This window comes from Danio aesculapii, chromosome 15 (genome assembly GCF_903798145.1).
Source record: "Danio aesculapii chromosome 15, fDanAes4.1, whole genome shotgun sequence".
Taxonomy (NCBI): domain Eukaryota; kingdom Metazoa; phylum Chordata; class Actinopteri; order Cypriniformes; family Danionidae; genus Danio; species Danio aesculapii.
The window spans coordinates 31,560,460-31,579,130 of NC_079449.1; the positions used below are offsets into that span (position 1 = coordinate 31,560,460).

The following is an 18,671-nucleotide window of genomic DNA, read 5'->3' on the forward strand; positions in this document are numbered from 1 at the left end:
GTTGGTGCTTATAAAGTTGAAGTAGCGCCGGCGGATCCACAATTCAGTTTAAATTCAGTTCAAAGTGAATGGGAAGCGTTGACGCCGACACCCTGTGTGAATGGGGCATAACTCTGCTTTTGTAGTCCAGGGTCATTAATATTTAGCCTGGCTTATTTTTATCAATCCAATATTATTTTTTGGAAGAAATTTAACAGTGAGATGAATAGATAATTTTGAAGTAACAGCTATTATCATCTAATATCATCTAAATTTATACTAGTTTATAAAAATATAATTCATTTTAACTTTTTTCCGATCCATTTAATAATATTTATAGATAAAGATATTGCATTAACATAGATCGATTGATTGTTTAGTTCATGAAATCTTTTTTGGTTTAGTTAACAATTTAAATGTTCATTTAACTCCTTAATTTGGTGAAGTTAATTCAAACTGTATTTACATTATATCTAAATAAATCATGAAGAATGCAAAACATTAAATACTCAAAGGGAATTCATCACTATTATATTGTGTCAAAAAATGATTGTTTGTTAAATCTGGATGCACCTTGTGTCGTGAAAAATGAAGCTTAGGTCTTTTTGATCGCCCTCTGGTGGCTGGATGTCATTCACGTCATAAACCACGTCTTCTCTGTTTATACTAGGGATGCCCAAACTCAGTGCTGGAGGGCCGATGTCCTGTAAAGTTTAGTTCCAACCCCAATCAGACACACCTGGACTATCTAATCAAGCTCTAGAAACACCGTGCAGGTGTGTTGAGGCAAGCTGGAGCTAAAATCTGCAGGACACCGGTCCTGCAGGATCGAGTTTCGACACCTGTGGTTTATAACTTTTGCTTTGCTGAAAAATAAGAGATCATTAACTAATTTTTCATTAAAGCAAGACAAAATATATCAAAGAAAAATGGTTTTCCCTTCGAATTTTACGCACCCCATTGACATTGACACAATCATACATTTAAAAATAATATACATTTATTAAAAATACTTTAAAAATTATCAAAGGAAAAAGGCAAATCAGAAGTCATTTTGCTGCTTAGGTAATAATATCTTGATTTAGGAATAGACATTGTGCTGTAAAATGCAGTGTTGGGGAAATTTACTTTTGAAAGTAATGCATTGCAATATTGAGTTAATCTCTCAAAAAGTAGTTGTGTTACTTAGTTACTTTTTATGAAAAGTAATGCGTTACGTTACTTTTGCATTCTTTTTCTTATCTGGCTAAACTTCTTGTCTCCAGAGCTATACATGCCATATTTTTACAGATAAATAAAAGTTGAAAGCAATGTGTTGGCTTTTGTACTTTTTTAGTTAAGTTTTTTTGTTTTGTTTTGTCTTATTAGTTATTGAAATAGCTGTCCCTTTAGACAATCCTTTTTCTTTTTCTTAGATGAGTTCAAAATAATTATACTTCCATCGCGTAAAGACTCTGGCCTGCCATCTTGGTTTCTGTCTGTTCCAGCAGGAGGCAAATTCTCTCATTGTGTGTGTTATTCAATGTGACTACATTAGTCTTAGTTCAGCAATTATTTTTTAAAGCTAATTGATTAAACTAAAAAGGAACTTGCGTTGTTTTTTTTTAAAAGTAACTCAAATATATATATTTGAGTATATATATATTTAAAAGTAATGCAATACTTAGAAAAGTAATATTATTACCTAACTTGCATTACTTGTAGTACACTACCCCCAACACTGGTCAAATAAGACAAAAAAGGAACCGAAATGAATGTTTAAGTGTGTAAATAAAAGTAAAAAGTACACACTGAAATGTTTCCAGTTTATCGTCATAACTAATTAAATGCAAGACAGTTTGCATTTGTTGTGTTAAGACTCATGAACAGCACACTCAAAGTCTGTCCTGTTCTCTCCAGTGCAGAAGGACGATTGTCATTGATCTGGTTATTGATTAAATCATTGTTCTTGCACAATTAGAACGACACTATTAGAGGATTGGTCGTATACCGCTCGCTTTAATAACACATGCTACTAAATGCTTGTCCACATCACCTTCATCAAGTTAATTTTATCTGTATTTGTGTGGCTTATTAAAGTCGTGACAGTAAATGTGTGTCTTTGTTAGTTGGTGCAGACAGGCTTGTGTTTTCATGGCCTCATTGATTTATCAGGGCGTTTCTGTAGGTAATCATTATTCTGTGTGGCTACAGAGCAGCCAGATAAGAGCTGGGCTCATTACTTCACTGCCAGACTGGGCATATCAGCTTTGGACATCAGCCACAGCCCAAAAGACTGAGATGAGGAAACCAAGAATCCTGTCCTTGTATTCCCATTGTCCTCACTGACCAGTAACATGCACTAGGATACTTACAATGCATCATAGCTTGTCTGCTCCTAGTGAAAAACAAGCAATAAATTTGCTTCATACTCTTATTAAGTAATAATGATTACACTAAAAGATGCTGGGCTATCATTTCAACCCAATTTGGGGTAAAATATACCCAATTTTGCCCGATATTTTATTTGTATACATATATATATATATATATATATATATATATATTGTGGCGAGTTAGAGGGAAAACACTCACACAGAGGGTTGTAGTACAGACTTTTCCCCGGAGGGTGATTTATTTACAGGTATAATGTGCAGTGGATAGGGGTGTAAAGGTGCTCTTCTGGCCAGGAAGCGTGCAGGTGCTCCGGGGATAGAGAGTGGGGCCGTGATGGGTTGGTCGGTGGTTCAGCAAGTTAGCTGCTCGAGTCCGCTGAGAGAGAGAGAGAGACACAGAGGTTAGCTCGGGAGTCATTGGTAGAATGAAGCTCACCCTTGGTTGTCCCGACGCTGCTTATATCGGTTTCCCTTAATGACTCCCAGCTGTGGTTGATCCACTGTGACGAGAAGGCAGCTGGGGTGAATTTGGGACCATGGCGACATTGAATTAGTATACTCGCCACATTCCCCCCCCCTTAGTGTCGTCTTGGTCCGAGATTTCCTATGAAAATATGAACACATTAAGAGAGGAGGGGGTGAATGTTTTGACAGACCTGCCCATCCTGACCATAAACGTGACAGTCCATCCGCGTTTCCGTGGGAGGCCCCGGCTCGATGCTGAACGTTGAAGTGGTAATCCTGGAGCGATAAAAACCATCTGGTTACCCGAGCATTATTATTCTTTGCCGTAGCCATCCATTGGAGGGGTGCATGATCTGTTACAAGGGTGAACCGTCTTCCTAACAGGTAATACTTCAGCTCCAGGATTGCCCACTTGATTGCCAGGGCCTCCTTTTCCACTGTCGCGTATTTGGTTTCTGCTGTTGTCAGCTTCCGACTTATATATACTATGGGGTGTTCTTCTTTGTCATGGACCTGGGAGAGGACCGCCCCCAGGCCCGAGTCGGAAGCATCCGTCTGAAGGATGAAGGGGCAGCTGAAGTCTGGTGCGTGTAGTACTGGAGAAGATGTGAGTGCTGTCTTTAGTGCCTGGAACGCCTTTTCTGCTATTGGGCTCCATCTTATCCTCTCCGGCTGTCCCTTCTTGGTCAGGTCTGTCAACGGGCTGGCTAAGGATGAGAAGTTAGGGATAAAACATCTATAGTAGCCCGCTAACCCCAGAAATGCACGTACCTGGGTTTTTGTTGTTGGTTGTGGGGAGTTTTGCAGTGCTTGGACTTTGCTTTGTTGGGGTTGAATGAGGCCTCTTCCTATATGGAAACCCAGGTACTTGGCTTCTTCTAGACCTAGATGGCATTTTCTGGGGTTTGCTGTGAGTCCGGCCCTTCGTAGATCCAACAGCACCCGCCGCAGGCGGGATAGATGTTCTTCCCATGACTCCGAGTGGACAACCAGATCATCGAGGTAAGCTGCTGTATATGGCTGTTTGCATCTTCCCATCAAGAGAGACTTTTCGGGAGGGGGCCTCGGGGGGGATGGTACGATGTACAACACATCCTGCGAGCCAGGCCGGGGTCGAGTGCACTGGTGGCTCCGTGGGCATCGGCTCATCCAAAGGGCTGGGGACCGCCGGTCTGCTAACTGGTCTTGATGTGCCCTCCACGAGTCGCCATGGTGGATGTGCCTTTCGGGGTGGCAGAGCCGCTCTCTCTCCAGCATCGCGGGCTACAAGAGCCTCAGCCAGCTCCACAGCTTCCACCAAAGCGGCTAAAGATCCCGGATTTCTCATACTGGTGAGTCCGCGTAACCGTCTGGGTAATGCTCGTAACAATTTTTCAACAACCACTTTCTCAGCGACCTGGACGCCGGAGGGGTCCCCCCCTAATAGCCACAGTCGGCCGAGACGTGAAAGCTGGGCAGCTTGGGTGCGCACCGGAGTTTTCTCATCATATGTCCAGATGGCAAATTGCTGGGCTGCACTAATCGCAGAGAGCCCCACTCTGGCCAAAATCTCCTTTTTTAACGCTCCATAATCATCATTCTTTGGGGCTTCTAGGGAATAATATGCTCGTTGAGCTTCACCGGTCAGAAATGGGGCTAATAGCTTCGCCCATTCTTCTTCTGGCCATTTTTCTCTCTCTGCGATTACCTCAAAAGTGTGAAGGTAGGCATCAATATCGTCCAGGTCGCTGAGTTTGGTTAAATGTTGGTGTGCATTTATCTTCACCTCAGGGAGGGGTACCCGTCCCGCCGCCTGGAGGAGCTGATGTTCCAGTCTTTCTTGTCTTGCGGCAAGCTGCTCCGAGATTTTCTGCTGTCTAGTTGTGACTTCCGCTAGGTGGCGTATGACCTCCTCCATGGACATGCTGTCTCCGGGAAAGCACCCGAGGAAGAGAGAGAGAGAGCGGATGCCTCGTCTGTAACACACAATGGAACAGTCAGAACAGCAGGGTTTTTTTTTTTTTCACCGGGTAAGTCTGTTTGTGTTTTAATTCCACTCTATTTCTGCCCGCGTTCTCCACCAGTTGTGGCGAGTTAGAGGGAAAACACTCACACAGAGGGTTGTAGTACAGACTTTTCCCCGGAGGGTGATTTATTTACAGGTATAATGTGCAGTGGATAGGGGTGTAAAGGTGCTCTTCTGGCCAGGAAGCGTGCAGGTGCTCCGGGGATAGAGAGTGGGGCCGTGATGGGTTGGTCGGTGGTTCAGCAAGTTAGCTGCTCGAGTCCGCTGAGAGAGAGAGAGAGACACAGAGGTTAGCTCGGGAGTCATTGGTAGAATGAAGCTCACCCTTGGTTGTCCCGACGCTGCTTATATCGGTTTCCCTTAATGACTCCCAGCTGTGGTTGATCCACTGTGACGAGAAGGCAGCTGGGGTGAATTTGGGACCATGGCGACATTGAATTAGTATACTCGCCACAATATATATATATATATATATATATATATATATACAAATAAAAATATAGGGCAAAAAATATATATATATATGGCCAGACTGGTTGTGCAACAGTAACTCAAACAACCACTCGCACAACACGTCCAACCTTGAGGCGGATGGGCTACAGCAGCAGAAGACCACGCCAGGTGCCACTCCTGTCAGCTAAGAACAGGAAACTGAGGCTACAATTTGCACAGGCTCACCAAAATGGGACAATAGAAGATTGGAAAAACGTTGCCTGGTCAGCATTTGGTGCCCATTAGTGCCAGTTGAGCATCGTGTCAACGCCACAACCTACTGTACCTGAGTATTATTGCTGACCATGTCCATCCCTTTCTGACCACAGTGTACCTATCTTCTGATGGCTACTTCCAGCAGGATAATGCGCCATGTCATCAAGCACGAAGCATCTCAGACTGGTTTCTTGAACATGACAATGAGTTCACTGTACTCAAATGACCTCCACAGTCACCAGTATTCAATCCAATAGAGCACCTTTGAGATGTGATGGAACGGGAGATTCACATCATGAATGTGCAGCTGTCAAATATATATAAAATGATCTATTTATCCAATAATCAGCATTATAATAATCTATTTTTATATATAGATTATATATACAGAGATAGCCTAATCACAATTCAATTTCAAAAGATTTGTATTTTAATTTTCTGTATTTCAAAACAAAAAATTGTTGACTAAATAGTCTCTAATTAAGATTATCTTCATAATTACTAATACATATGCATAAGCCATTGGCTTCAGGTACAAGAAAACATGACAGCCGTAGGAAATTCTGTTTGAATCATTCACTTGCATAATGCCATTTGTTGTGTCTCATGAATCACCGCACTCAGCATTCATATTATTTAGAATTAATTGGCTTTTATTCTCTATCATTTCATAATCACTCTTGTTTTTTTCAACCGTTTATAGTATAGACGTATCTGATATGATGCGTCTTTGTTTCAATTCTCTTGACGCCTCAGAGATGTTCATCTATTGATTGTCCAGTGTAATAGAGTGCTAACATCTCATCGAGATGAAGACTGAAACGAGATAAAGCCTGACAGAATGGGATTTCGCTCTATCACAGGATGAGTAATGTCTTTTCAGCAGCAAAGCTACTCCTACACACAGCAGACCCATGAACCCATGTGGCCGCACCACAAATGAGACCGCTTTCCATCCAGCGCTGATGTGTCACCTGTTTGCTTGCCAAGGATTATTAATAACTACTTAACATGATGTGTGAAACAGAGTACACGACCTTACTTGACACCAGTTTGTCTCGCTGTCCACTAAGACATGATCGTATTATTAATGCAAACTGATTGTGTTATTTAAAAAGAACGTAGTATGAAATCAGATTTTTAAGTGCTATAATTAGGTAACTTGTGCATCTATTAACCCAGAATACATGAAAAAGGACAACCCGGTAACTTTATTTTGGTTAGAGTTTCTCTGCAAGTATGTGAAAAAATATATGATGTGACTTGGGAAGTGGATCTTATTACCTTAATCTACACATTTTCACCCACAGAACCACTGCAGCAGCTGCCATTTCAGTTTACTCACTTGACAAAAGTCTTGTCGTTGATCCCAGTTGTAAGAGCAACAAATAATAACTTGACTTCTAGTTGATCATTTGAAAAAGTGGCAGAAGGTAGATTTTTCCAATGATTCATCTGTTGAACTGCACCTCAATCATCACAAATACTGCAGAAGTCTTATTGGAACCCACATGGACCCAAGATTCTCTCTGAAATCAGTCAAGTTTGGTGAAGGAAAAATCATGGTTTGGGGTTACATTCAGCATGGGGGCGTGCAAGAGATCTGCAGAGTAGATGGCAACATCAACAGCCTGAGGTATCACAACATTTGTGCTGCCCATTACATTACACACCACAGGAGAGGGCAAATTCTTCAGAAGGATAGCGCTCTTTCTCATCCTTCAGCCTCCACATCAACGTTCCTGAAAGCAAAGAAGGTCAAGGTGCTCCAGGATTGGCCAGCCCAGTCAGCAGACATGAACATCATTGAGCATGTCTGGGGTAAGATAAAGGAGGAGGAATTGAAGAGGAATCCAAAGAATCTTGAACTCTAGGAGTCCTCCAAGAACGCTTGCTTTGCCATTCCAGATGACTTTATTAATAAGTTATTTGAGTCATCGCAGAGATGTATGGATGCAGTCCTCCAAGCTTATAGGAGTCATACATAATATTCATTCTTTTTCAACTACACCATGACTTTATATTCTATACTGTACAGTATTTCTGTTAAGTGACAAGACTTATGTCTAAACAAAGACAGACCTTACTGCCCTAATTAAAAAATTTAAATTCAAGGCATCATCATATTTTAGTCTGGTAAAATAAGCGTATCTAGAGGCCTTTGCCTTTCATATAAGCCACTTCTGATTCCAAATGGTCAACTAGTCGAGTTATTATTTGTTTCACCTAAAACTTGGATAAGCGACAAGAATTTTGTCAGGTAGTGTACTGCAGCTGGAGATTTTAAGTGTCTGTTGCAGAAAAAAAAAAACAATTACCAATATTCTGGTGTTGTTTAAGCGTCTTAATAGACTCTTGAAATGAGCCACTGAGGATATGGTATTATTATAGAGAATGATATAAATATAGAGAATGATATGTGAGAATATCAGTAAAGTGATATACATTTGCACAAAATATATTTTACACTAAACTGCTTTGGTTCAACATGGTTTCTGATGAATGGGGGTGAATACCAATGTTTTGTACTCTAACTTGATATCCTAAACCAGTTTATCACTTCATATTTTAAGAATATTTCTTATTATCCTTTCTGAATGTGCTTGCTCTATGGCTGATGTGGCTAAGATTACCATTGATTGTATTCACAGAGATCAGAGCTGTCATTATTTTATCTTCAATATCCTCTTATGCCATAAACGCACATTTGTAATGCACCATATAGTCTAGCGACCAATGTTTTTTTTTTTTTTGCAAAGATTTGTACTAATAGTGTAATGTTTATTGGCAAAGGCAGCTAATCAGAACATAGCCGTAATAATGTCCTTTAGAAATGACCTGGTTCAGTCTAGAAGCTGTAAACTATTCCTCTTAATCATTGTCTGACACTTGTTTAAACATGCAAGACTTTAATCAGCTAATGGTCATTTCTGACATTTTGTCTTCATGAAATTTGCTTGTTTTGTTGTTTCTGGAGTGTCATGCTGCGTTCACACCAGACGCAGAAGAAGCGTCATGTGTGAATGATTTACATGTTAAGTCAATGCAGAGACATGAATAGACATCCTGTGGCGTATTGTGTGCGAATGAGGCGGCGCGAATGACATGGCGCGAGTTGAGCGATTGATGTGCTTAACGGATGTTTTGTGCGAGTTTGAAAATCTGAACTTCAAGCGAACATTCGTGCAACGCTAACCAATCAGGAGCTTGCTCTTGTGGGGGCGTGACTATGACATAGCACCTGTTGTTGGTGTCCAGGGGGAAAATCCACCTGCCAACACCGACAACAGTTCATGAAACTTGGCTTGGCTCAGTGAGAAGCACTTGCTGAAAGCTTCCATTACCCAGGTGTAGTTTCTGGAGGAATTTATTAGCTTTCAGAGCTGGGTGCACCTCAGAACGAATCTAGTAGACTCAGGCACGGCTCCAAACAAATTGACGCTGTTCTTCAGTTTTCCTTAAGCACATACACACAGCTATTCTCTCAATAAAATCCATGTTAGCCATTTAGCAACGAAGCTAGAGTCACCTGGCGGACAGATGTCACCCCACCCATGACGCAAATCCGTGTCTGTTGTGAAGTGAATTTGTCGTGTGAATGAAGCGAGTAAACTCAATGTTACACGTCATTTTACGTGCGAATAGCTCGATTTATCTGCGCGTCTGGTGTGAACACAGCATCAGAATAGCATGTAAAGGCTCCGTCTTCATCTGGAAACAGCAGCTCATTTGCATTTAAAGGGGAACATTAAAACTTTGTTTATTCTCTGGACGTTACCCTTTTTTGTAGACTGTGTGCTTTAGCATCCGCCTTATAATACGGTGTGCCTCATGTATGGGTTAAGTGCAGAAATAGACCCTGTAATTGAGAATGCATCTTATAATCTGGTGTGCCTCATGGTGCAGAAAATACGGTAATCATAACAGAGCAATAATTCATGCTTCATCAAATTTACTCCTCAACAACTGCATAAATGTATGTAACATTTCAGAAATGTCCTGGCTCAGTCTAGAAGTTAATTAATCATTGTCTAACACTGAACAGGCAACATTTAAATCTGCTATCAATCATTTCTGACATTAATCTGCATGAAATTCACTTGTTTTGTTGTTTCTGGAGTGTCAGAATAGCATGTAAAGGCTCCGCCCTCATCTGGAAGCAGCAGCTCATTTGCATTTAAAGGGACACACATTAAAACGGTTTGTTTTTGCTCAAATAGGAAACTTGACAAGCTATAATTATCTGGTGTTACATTTTATGTTTTGAAGGGGCGTAATATGTCCACTTTAATGTATACTGAATTTGCAATTCCAGCATAAGGTACATGCCGCTCTAGTCCTGATCACAGCTACATCTATGAGGTGTGATGTGAATGCTGTACTGTCATTCATGTGTGTGTATGTGTTTGTGTGTGTGTAGGTGTTGAAAGAGATGATCCGGACATCTCAGTCTCCATCATCCTTAGAAAAACCAAATCAGCCTCCACGCGCCATGAGTCCTTGGGCTGTGTGTGCTGATATGATTCACAGTGTGTTTGCGTGGCCTTTTTTGTACAGTGAGGCACTGTTAAATCTGAAAGAGACTTCTAAAGAGTCAGGCCGATATCAGCTGTGTTGGATATAGCGTGCCTGTGAATATTTTAAAGGAAGATAGAAGATACAGTGGTTTTACCTTGGCTAAATGATAAACAAACGTTTGTTCATCTTTACAGTATGTATAAAATAAGGGTGTACGGTTTATTGGTGTCATATAATTTATAATTAATTGGTTATTAGTTAGAGTTAGATGTTATTGTTTCATTATATTTGGTTTTATTATTACATTTTTATTGTACTAAAATAAAACGTACAGATTCATTTTCAGATTTTCTTTAAACAAGTACTTTGGTACCCAATATTTAGGGTATGCTTGGTATATAGGTATTGGTTATCTGCTAGTAATAAAGGGTTGTTTTTAAACATTTATTTCAGTAAATATTCAATTTTGTTTAGGTTTTTTTTTGTTGTTGCAGTTTTAAATATATTGTTGCATGAGATATACACTCACTGGCCTCTTTATTAGGTACACCTTACTAGGACTGGGTTGAGGACCCCCCTTTTCCTTCAGAACTGCCTTAATCCTTCGTGGCATAGATTCAGCAAGGTACAGGAAATATTCCTCAGAGATTTTGCTCCATATTGACATGATAGCATTACGCAGTTGCTGCAGATTTGTCGGCTGCACATTTATGATGCGAATCTCCTGTTCCACCACATCCCAAACGTGCTTTATTGGATTGAGATCATTTGAGTACAGTGAACTCATTGCCATGTTCTAGAAGTCAGTCTGTGATGATTCACACTTTATGATATGGTATGTTATCCTGCTGGAAGTAGCCATCAGAAGATAATAAAGAAGATGGTAATAAAGGGATGGACATGGTCAACAACAATACTCAGGTATGCTAAGTCATTGACACGATGCTCGGGTACTAATGGGCCCAAAGTGTGCCAAGAAAATATCCCCCACACCATTACACCACTACCACCAGCCTGAACCGTTGATACAAGGCAGGACCCTACCATCCGAATGTCACAGAAATCTAAACTCAGTAGACCAGGCGACGTTTTTCTAATCTTATCATCCAATTTTGGTGAGCCTGTGTGAATTGTTACCTCAGTTTCCTGTTCTTAGCTGACCGAAGTGGCACCCGGTGTGGTCTTCTACTGCTGTAGCCCATCTGCCTCAAGGTTGGAAGTGTTGTGCGTTAAGAGATACTCTTCTGCATACTTCGGTTGTAACAAGTGGTTATTTGAGTTACTGTTGCCTTTCTATCAACTGGAACCTACCAGTCTAGCCATTCTCTTCTGACCTCTGGCATCAACAAGGCATTTGCGCCCACAGAACTGCCATTCACTGGATATTTTCTTTTTTCAGACCATTCTCTATAAATCCTAGAAATGGTTGTGCGTGAAAATCCCAGTAGATCAGCAGTTTCTAAAATACTCAGACCAGCCTGTCTGACACCAATAATCATGCCACGTTCAAAGTCACTTAAATCACCTTTCTTGCCCATTCTGATGCTCGGTTTGAACTGCAGCAGATCGCCTTGACCAAGCCTAAATGCATTGAGTTGATGCCATGTGATTATCTGATTAGAAATTTGAGTTGGACTGGTGTACCTAATAAAATGGCCAGTGAATGTATACTAGTTATTGGCCAGTTTTAAACAGTTTTCAAATTTTTCAAACAAGTTTCTAACTAGTGTATTTTGCTTAATATTGCTTTGTTTTTATCATAATTTTAAAATATAGACATGCATAATATCTTGGTTATTATCAGTTATTAACCAACATGCATGCAATAAAGTATTGCAAAATTTAAATTAAACTGTTGTTATACTAGTTATTGACTGATATTACGTTTTTTTTTTTATTATAAATCCTTTTGAGTGTTTAATATCCGATAACCAGTACCTCATGAATCTATTTAATTAGATGCAAGAACAAATCTGCATTAAGTCACACGTTTATATTTTACAACAGAACAAAGTGTCTTTTTTGGAATAATCCAATAATTACTGACTCTGCTTTAGTTAAAATGTTTATAAGGACATTTTATCATTCAGTGTTCTTTGCTAGAACATCTTAAACATCCCATTTAATGTCTTTGTCCCTGTTGTCTTTTTGCCCTTCCTACAGGGAGTGACGTATTGTGGCGAGAGCTCAGCCAGTAGCCTGACCATGGCCAATGTACCCTGGCACGAGGAGGTCATCTACTTCGTGCAGCAACTAGCCAACCTGCTGCCAGACTATGAAATTGCCTGCGAACACGAGCATTCTAACTGTCTGTTACTGGCAAACCACAAGGTAACACTGAACACACACACTTGACACACTGTTCAACTTCTGTTCATAGAAATGGTGCTTTTGCCGTTATCAGGCACCTAACCTGTTATGAGGAACATTTTTCATGTTCAAAAATAGAATTAAAGGGATAGTTCATCCAAAAAATAAAATTCTGTCATCATGTACTCATTACTTCAATCCTTTATGAGTTTCTTTCTTCTGTTAAACACAAAAGAAGATATTGTGAAACATGTTGGTTATCTGTAACCATTGACTTTAATAGTGTTTGTTTTTCCTACAATGGAAGTCAATGGTTAAAGGTTTTCAGCATTCTTCAAAATATCTTCATTTGTGTTTAATAGAAAGTCATAAAAGTCTAAAATCAGGTAAGGGTGAGTAAAATGTCATATTTTTGTCAGTTGTTTTTGGGTGAACTATCTCTTTAAGTTCTATTTATTAAAAATTATTACAATTAATATTACAATTAATTAAATTAAATTATTTTTAAAGTTTATTATTATTAATAGAAAATAGTTTACTTGTTTAAATTAAAAATATATATATAAAAAAACCATGTTGCTGAATAAAAAGGCTTGTAAGAAGCCTCTGTTCTGCCATGTTGCCAGATATAGTTATTATAAGTGTTATATTCAGGGTGTCCGCAGGGTCTTAAAAAGTATTAAAAGTTGATAAATCAATTATGAGAAAATTAAGGCCCTTAAAAGGTTTTTAAAAGTCTTAATATCATTTTTTACGAGGTCTTAAATTTTGTTCAAGCGTTGTCTAAAGTGTTTGACTCAAAAAAAACATAAATATGTTTATTTTCCTCCTAATAATAACAACGGTGTGCTCGATCCACACGATTGGTTCTGGCCGAGGTGCGTCCAGCCAAACTCCTCCATCCAGGTGATGTCATGTAATTTGCGACAAACGCAGATGGCAAAATGGAAAAATGTAAGCTTGCGTACTCCTGGTTGGAGAAACACGAGTTTAAACAGTAGCTGAAGCCTGTCGCTGAAAACAACCACGTAGTTTATTTATTCAAGCGTTGTTTCTTCCGAGCTTATCCGAGTTCTGTTGCATGGTTGTGCTCCATTGATTCGTTTAACTACAACTGTTTATTAGCAACTGTTTATTAAGTTAAAGGTTTGATACTGATTAGAACTTTAAGTGGTAGTCTTAAAAGAGTGAAATTACCTTTAGGATTCCTGCATATACCCTGATATTATACATAGTTGTATATGTTTTTAATACTTAATGTGACTTAATTCGTTAATAAAATACTTAGGACATTAATAAAGTGGGAAGATGAATGTTGTGCTTGTCAATTCTATATCCAATTTGTAAAACACAAGATTTGTTTCTTTATTATATACTTTGATATTTGTAGAAATATCTGGCAACACTGCATTACACAACAAAAAGCCATAAAAAGGATCACATGCAGTTGAAGTCAGAATTATTAGCCATTTCTAAACATAATAGTTTTAATAACTCATTTCTAATAACTGATTTCTTTTATCTTTGCTATGATGACAGTAAATAATATTTGACTAGATATTTTTCTATGTGCTAAGTGATATTTAAAGTTTTAACTAGGTTAATTAGGTTAACTAGGCAAGTTAGGGTAATTAGGCAAGTTATTGTATAACGATGGTTAACTGCTTTGATTCTAGCCGAAATAACATGAATAAGACTTTCTCCAGAAGAAAAAATATTATCAGAAATACTGTGTTAATTTCCTTGCTCTGTTAAACATCATTTGGGAAATATTTAAAAAAGAAAAAAAAATCAAAGGGGGGCTAATAATTCTGACTTCAACTGTGTATAGTTTATTGCTCAGGGGCATACATTTGTTTATACATAAGACAAACGCATAGAGATATAATGATTGACCGTGAGTTGGTTGAAAATCGATTCAAATATGTGACGATTCAAACTGGTAGAAATGTTGAATGAATTGCAATACATGTTTTGAACAGAGGGGGTGTTTACAGGCACAAACTCGCTTTACCTGCACATCAGCGGCGGGGTGGGGTGGCAGACTAAAATGACAGTGGTGAGGTGCGCCAGACCAACACAGACTGTGTGCAAATACTGCAAAAAGACACTTACTAACATTAAAAGAATATGATTCAGCACAGTGAAAAACCACTGTCACAGACGTCTATATGCAAAAAGCTATTAAAAGGCCAAACCACGCTGACGGGAGGATTGGCAGCTCCGCATGCTTTGACGAGTGCTAACATTACGGAGATCACATGGTGCATCAGTGTTTTCATATGAAAGAGTGAAGATGTTTTTCAGACTGAAAGAGAAGGGTGTATAGTAATGTACATTACCACTGTAATGTAGCTGTGCAGTCAAAGTTTTAGTTTGTTTATAATTAAGAGTTTTATTTAGTTGTATTATTCCCTTTTTTATTTGCATTGTATTTTAAAATCCCAATTTAGTTATTGCAGAAAAGATTTTATTTTGTAAAAAAAAAAAAAAAAGGAGAGAGAAAATGAAAGGGTTCTTGTTTACCTCAAATTTATCCCAAATAATAAAAAAAAAAATCGTGACTAAATGCTGAGATTAGTATCGTGAATCGTATATTGAATCGTAAGTTAGGTGAATCGTTACATCCTAACAAATGCAGTGATCTTCAAGATATTATCTATCAAAATGCTGTGTCAAGCGCTGTTTCAAAACAGGAGCTTAAAAACAGATCTGTTGACCAACATGATTGAAAACACTGGCCAAGATAAAGGCTGTACTATTTCAGTAAGTTCTGTAGTTAGATAACCATTTACACAGTCATGCTAAAATGAATATTCATTTACATTTACATTGTCATTTAGCAGACGCTTTTATCCAAAGCGACTTACAAATGAGGACAAGGAAGCAATTTACACAACTATAAGAGCAGCAGTGAACAAGTATATTTTACAGCAAGAAATATTCATTAATTATACAGCATAACTTGTGTTTATCATTCATATACCAGTTCTTTTTATTAAAAATAAATACATTAGCATTTCTAGATTCCTTTAACTAATGGCTTAGCATACCATGGGTAAAATGCTGGAGGGTTTAGGGGTTAATGTATCAACGGATTATTATATTTATTTATCAATTTATATTAACAGACACCCCTATAAAACAGTTACATAAAAGATGCCATTGTCATTTCTGTTAATGTCATTGAAAGCAGCCATTATATGGGTTCCTGCATTAAACTGCCATCCAGGTGAAGAAGGGTTAAACCTTGCTTCCTGTGTTTTCATGCCGTCTCCTGACACACCGCTAGTCATTCTCACAGCCTCTCTTGTTTTACATTGGTTTTTCTTGTGACAGCCTCTCTAATGGTTTGCGTGGGCAGCGAGCCCTTACCAGCGCTCTTCTCTCACAAACAAAAAACATATTTATGTGCAAGTGTTATATGGCGCTTCAATATCCTTTTATGATTTGCTGTTTGTATTCGGAAATCAAGAACCATATATTCCTGCATGGGATTTTATGTTGAGTCTTTCACAAGGTTTAGTTTTCCTTACTAAAGACATAAAGCCATCTGTTTTTCTTCTGCTTAAAAATTGTCATTTGGTTGGGTGGAATACTGGAGCTCATCCAAAAATGAAACTTCCGTTATCTGTGGAAAAAAATAAGATATTTTCAAAAAACGTTTCAACTGCTTTTGTACTTCTTATGAAAGTCAGTGGGGTCCAAAATGTTTAAGCTTAAGAGACAATGTAAAATAAACTCTTCTCAACTTGGCTTGTTTTAAAGCATCACGATTATCACTTATTATTTTAATAATTATTTTTAGATGAGTAATTACATTAAAGTTCATTTGAACTGCAGTTGCTGAAAGTTTTTTCCAGTACGATGTAGGGCTGTGCGATATGGGCAAAAGAAACATGATCACGATTTTCTCGAACAATATTGCGATTTCGATTTTAATCACGATTTTGACACACAGATGTTTTACAGTGTAAATCTGAAAAATTATTCCAAAGGAAAACAATTAGATTCTTATCGAAGACCTGTAACATGTCTCTAAAATAGTCATTAGGCAAAAAAAAAAAATCACGTAGTAGAGGTGTAACAAATTGCCTCTAGAACAGACCTATGGCGAAAACAAATAAACAGACTACTGTGTGTGTATGTGAATGTGTGGGCGCCTTCAAACTTAAGGCTGCGATATTCTGCTTGACCATGTATCTAGTTGCGTGTTTTTTCTACATGTCCACAGATTTTCTTTTGCCATGCATATATTATAGACCTCTGTGTTGCTGCCGTGTCTTTTGTGCGCACAAGTTTGTTATTTCCAATGAAGGCAAGCGGCTTGTGTGTGTATATTGGGGGTGACGCGTGCATGTATTCCAGGCGCACCAAGTTGAAAACATGTAAACTTTTCAAAATGCTGCACCAGGGGTCACGTACAGGAACAAGATCTGACCGATCAGCTTCATACAGTACTTTGAATATACACATTTTTGTAGACTAATTACCTCAGACAAACACAAAACACCCAAACACCCAGAGCTTTTTAATTTTCTCCATAAATAAAACTTGTATCAGAACTGCAGCAATGTTTTGTTAGTTTGTCATCCTCTGAGACAAATGGTTGATGGTCGACTAACAATAGCTATGTTTCCATCCACCTATTTTTATGTGCATTTTGGACATGTGTATAAAAATAGGTCAAAAGAAATGTCAATGTTGAAGCCATTTTCTTCTATTATTATGTTTGAATTGAATAGGTTGATTCGATGATTTGATTATTATCAAGTTTACAATCGAACATTTTTGTTTTCAGGTTTGAGTATTTGCTTTTTGTATATTATTCATGTTTGATTATTGGCTTTGTTGTTTTTGATTTTGTGAATGAAGACTTTTATTATGTTGATGAATATCGGGATTTAAGGCTGCTAAGGTGGTGGTAGGTGGTGGAGTAAGAGAAGAGGAAACAATTTTCAGACCATGAGTTTGTATGTGGTGATGGGTGCTATTGAATAGCAATGGAGCTATTTCACTGATTTGACGGCACAAGATGTGATAAAAATAAACAATAAGAAAAGGTTTCAAAACAGACTCATGCATCATTGTTACTCTTACAGAGATACCGGCTCAGAGCAAAATGCTGTTACAGCCAAGATGCGCATAACTTTTGAAAATGCACATAAAAACATACGTGCATAAAATGAGTAGGATAAACTTTTTGTGCCATGAGAAAATATGTGCATAAACTATTATGGAAACACTTTTACCGAACAAAATCCAGTATGAGCATTAAAAAAGGTCATGTGATTTTCTTATAAGAGATCATGTGATGATGAATATGTGTGTAAATGCATAAACCAGCAGGCTGAGCACACTGTAAAACACCTCAAGTGTTGTTTTTGGTAATGTTAAAATGCCTTAACCATTTCAGTATTAGTGTTGTTATATTATTGATTACCTCCAGAATAATCAAGAGCATCTGCGCTCTGCCTCTCACTCCTCCAAAGGCCACCATGCGTTCATTGTGCATCCGGCATACTGTCTTCAAGGGTTTAAGTCATTTATTAAATAAGGAAAAGATTCATGCAGCTTCTCCTACCACAGTAAATTCCGTTTTTACTGTTGATATTTGGCGCCAGGAAGTGACGATTTTGTTCTCTTTGACTCGTTGGATGGAAATGCTGCTTTATTCTTTTACGTGATTCCAGTTTTGCACATAAATTTTATTCGCATCTTTGGATCGAAACATAGCTAATGACAAAGGAGCGTGAGCACAAAGCACGTTAAAAATGCTGAAGGAAGTGCCGTGCCTTCCACGCACTTTTAGATGCAACGTGACTGTCAGGTCTTACAAATTACCTGGTTCTGCGATGCATCATCTTTCCTGCATCCAAAGTAATCCCACACCACTGATGTTGACTTTTTTGGCACCAAGTCCTCCTGTGCTGAACTCATCATCCCTATTTATGCAAGCTGTTTGTCATTAAGCTCAATCTCCTGTTCTTACGCTCTGTTTAGGCGCGCTGCGTTATGATTGGTTCAAACAACATACTGCGGGAAAATTGTGCTGTAAGGCGATTTAGAAATTGCGCATGTTCAAATCACGAGTTTGATACGATTTCAATTAATCGCACAACCCTAGTATGATGACGTGTCTCCTACTGAAACGTAATATTGATTAGGGGGTGGAGTTTTAAACTAATGGTTGGATGGGCGTGGCTAAGCATATTTTGCTCAATCTGACATCAGAGAAGAACTGCTCAAGCAAATGGTTAGATTTAGATTAAAGATTCCCAAAACAAACTGATTAATTGTTCACCTTAAGA

General features: G+C 38.5%; 1 protein-coding gene across 2 annotated transcripts in view; it reads left to right on the forward strand.

Moving 5' to 3' along the window:
• tyw1 (tRNA-yW synthesizing protein 1 homolog (S. cerevisiae)) overlaps positions 1-18,671 on the forward strand; it is a 124,036-nt gene that overhangs the window by 92,597 nt on the left and 12,768 nt on the right. For both annotated transcript variants that reach the window (XM_056473438.1, XM_056473439.1), the window contains exon 15: positions 12,214-12,381. In XM_056473438.1, coding sequence (XP_056329413.1) covers positions 12,214-12,381 — 168 coding nt within the window. The remainder of the gene's footprint in view (positions 1-12,213; positions 12,382-18,671) is intronic.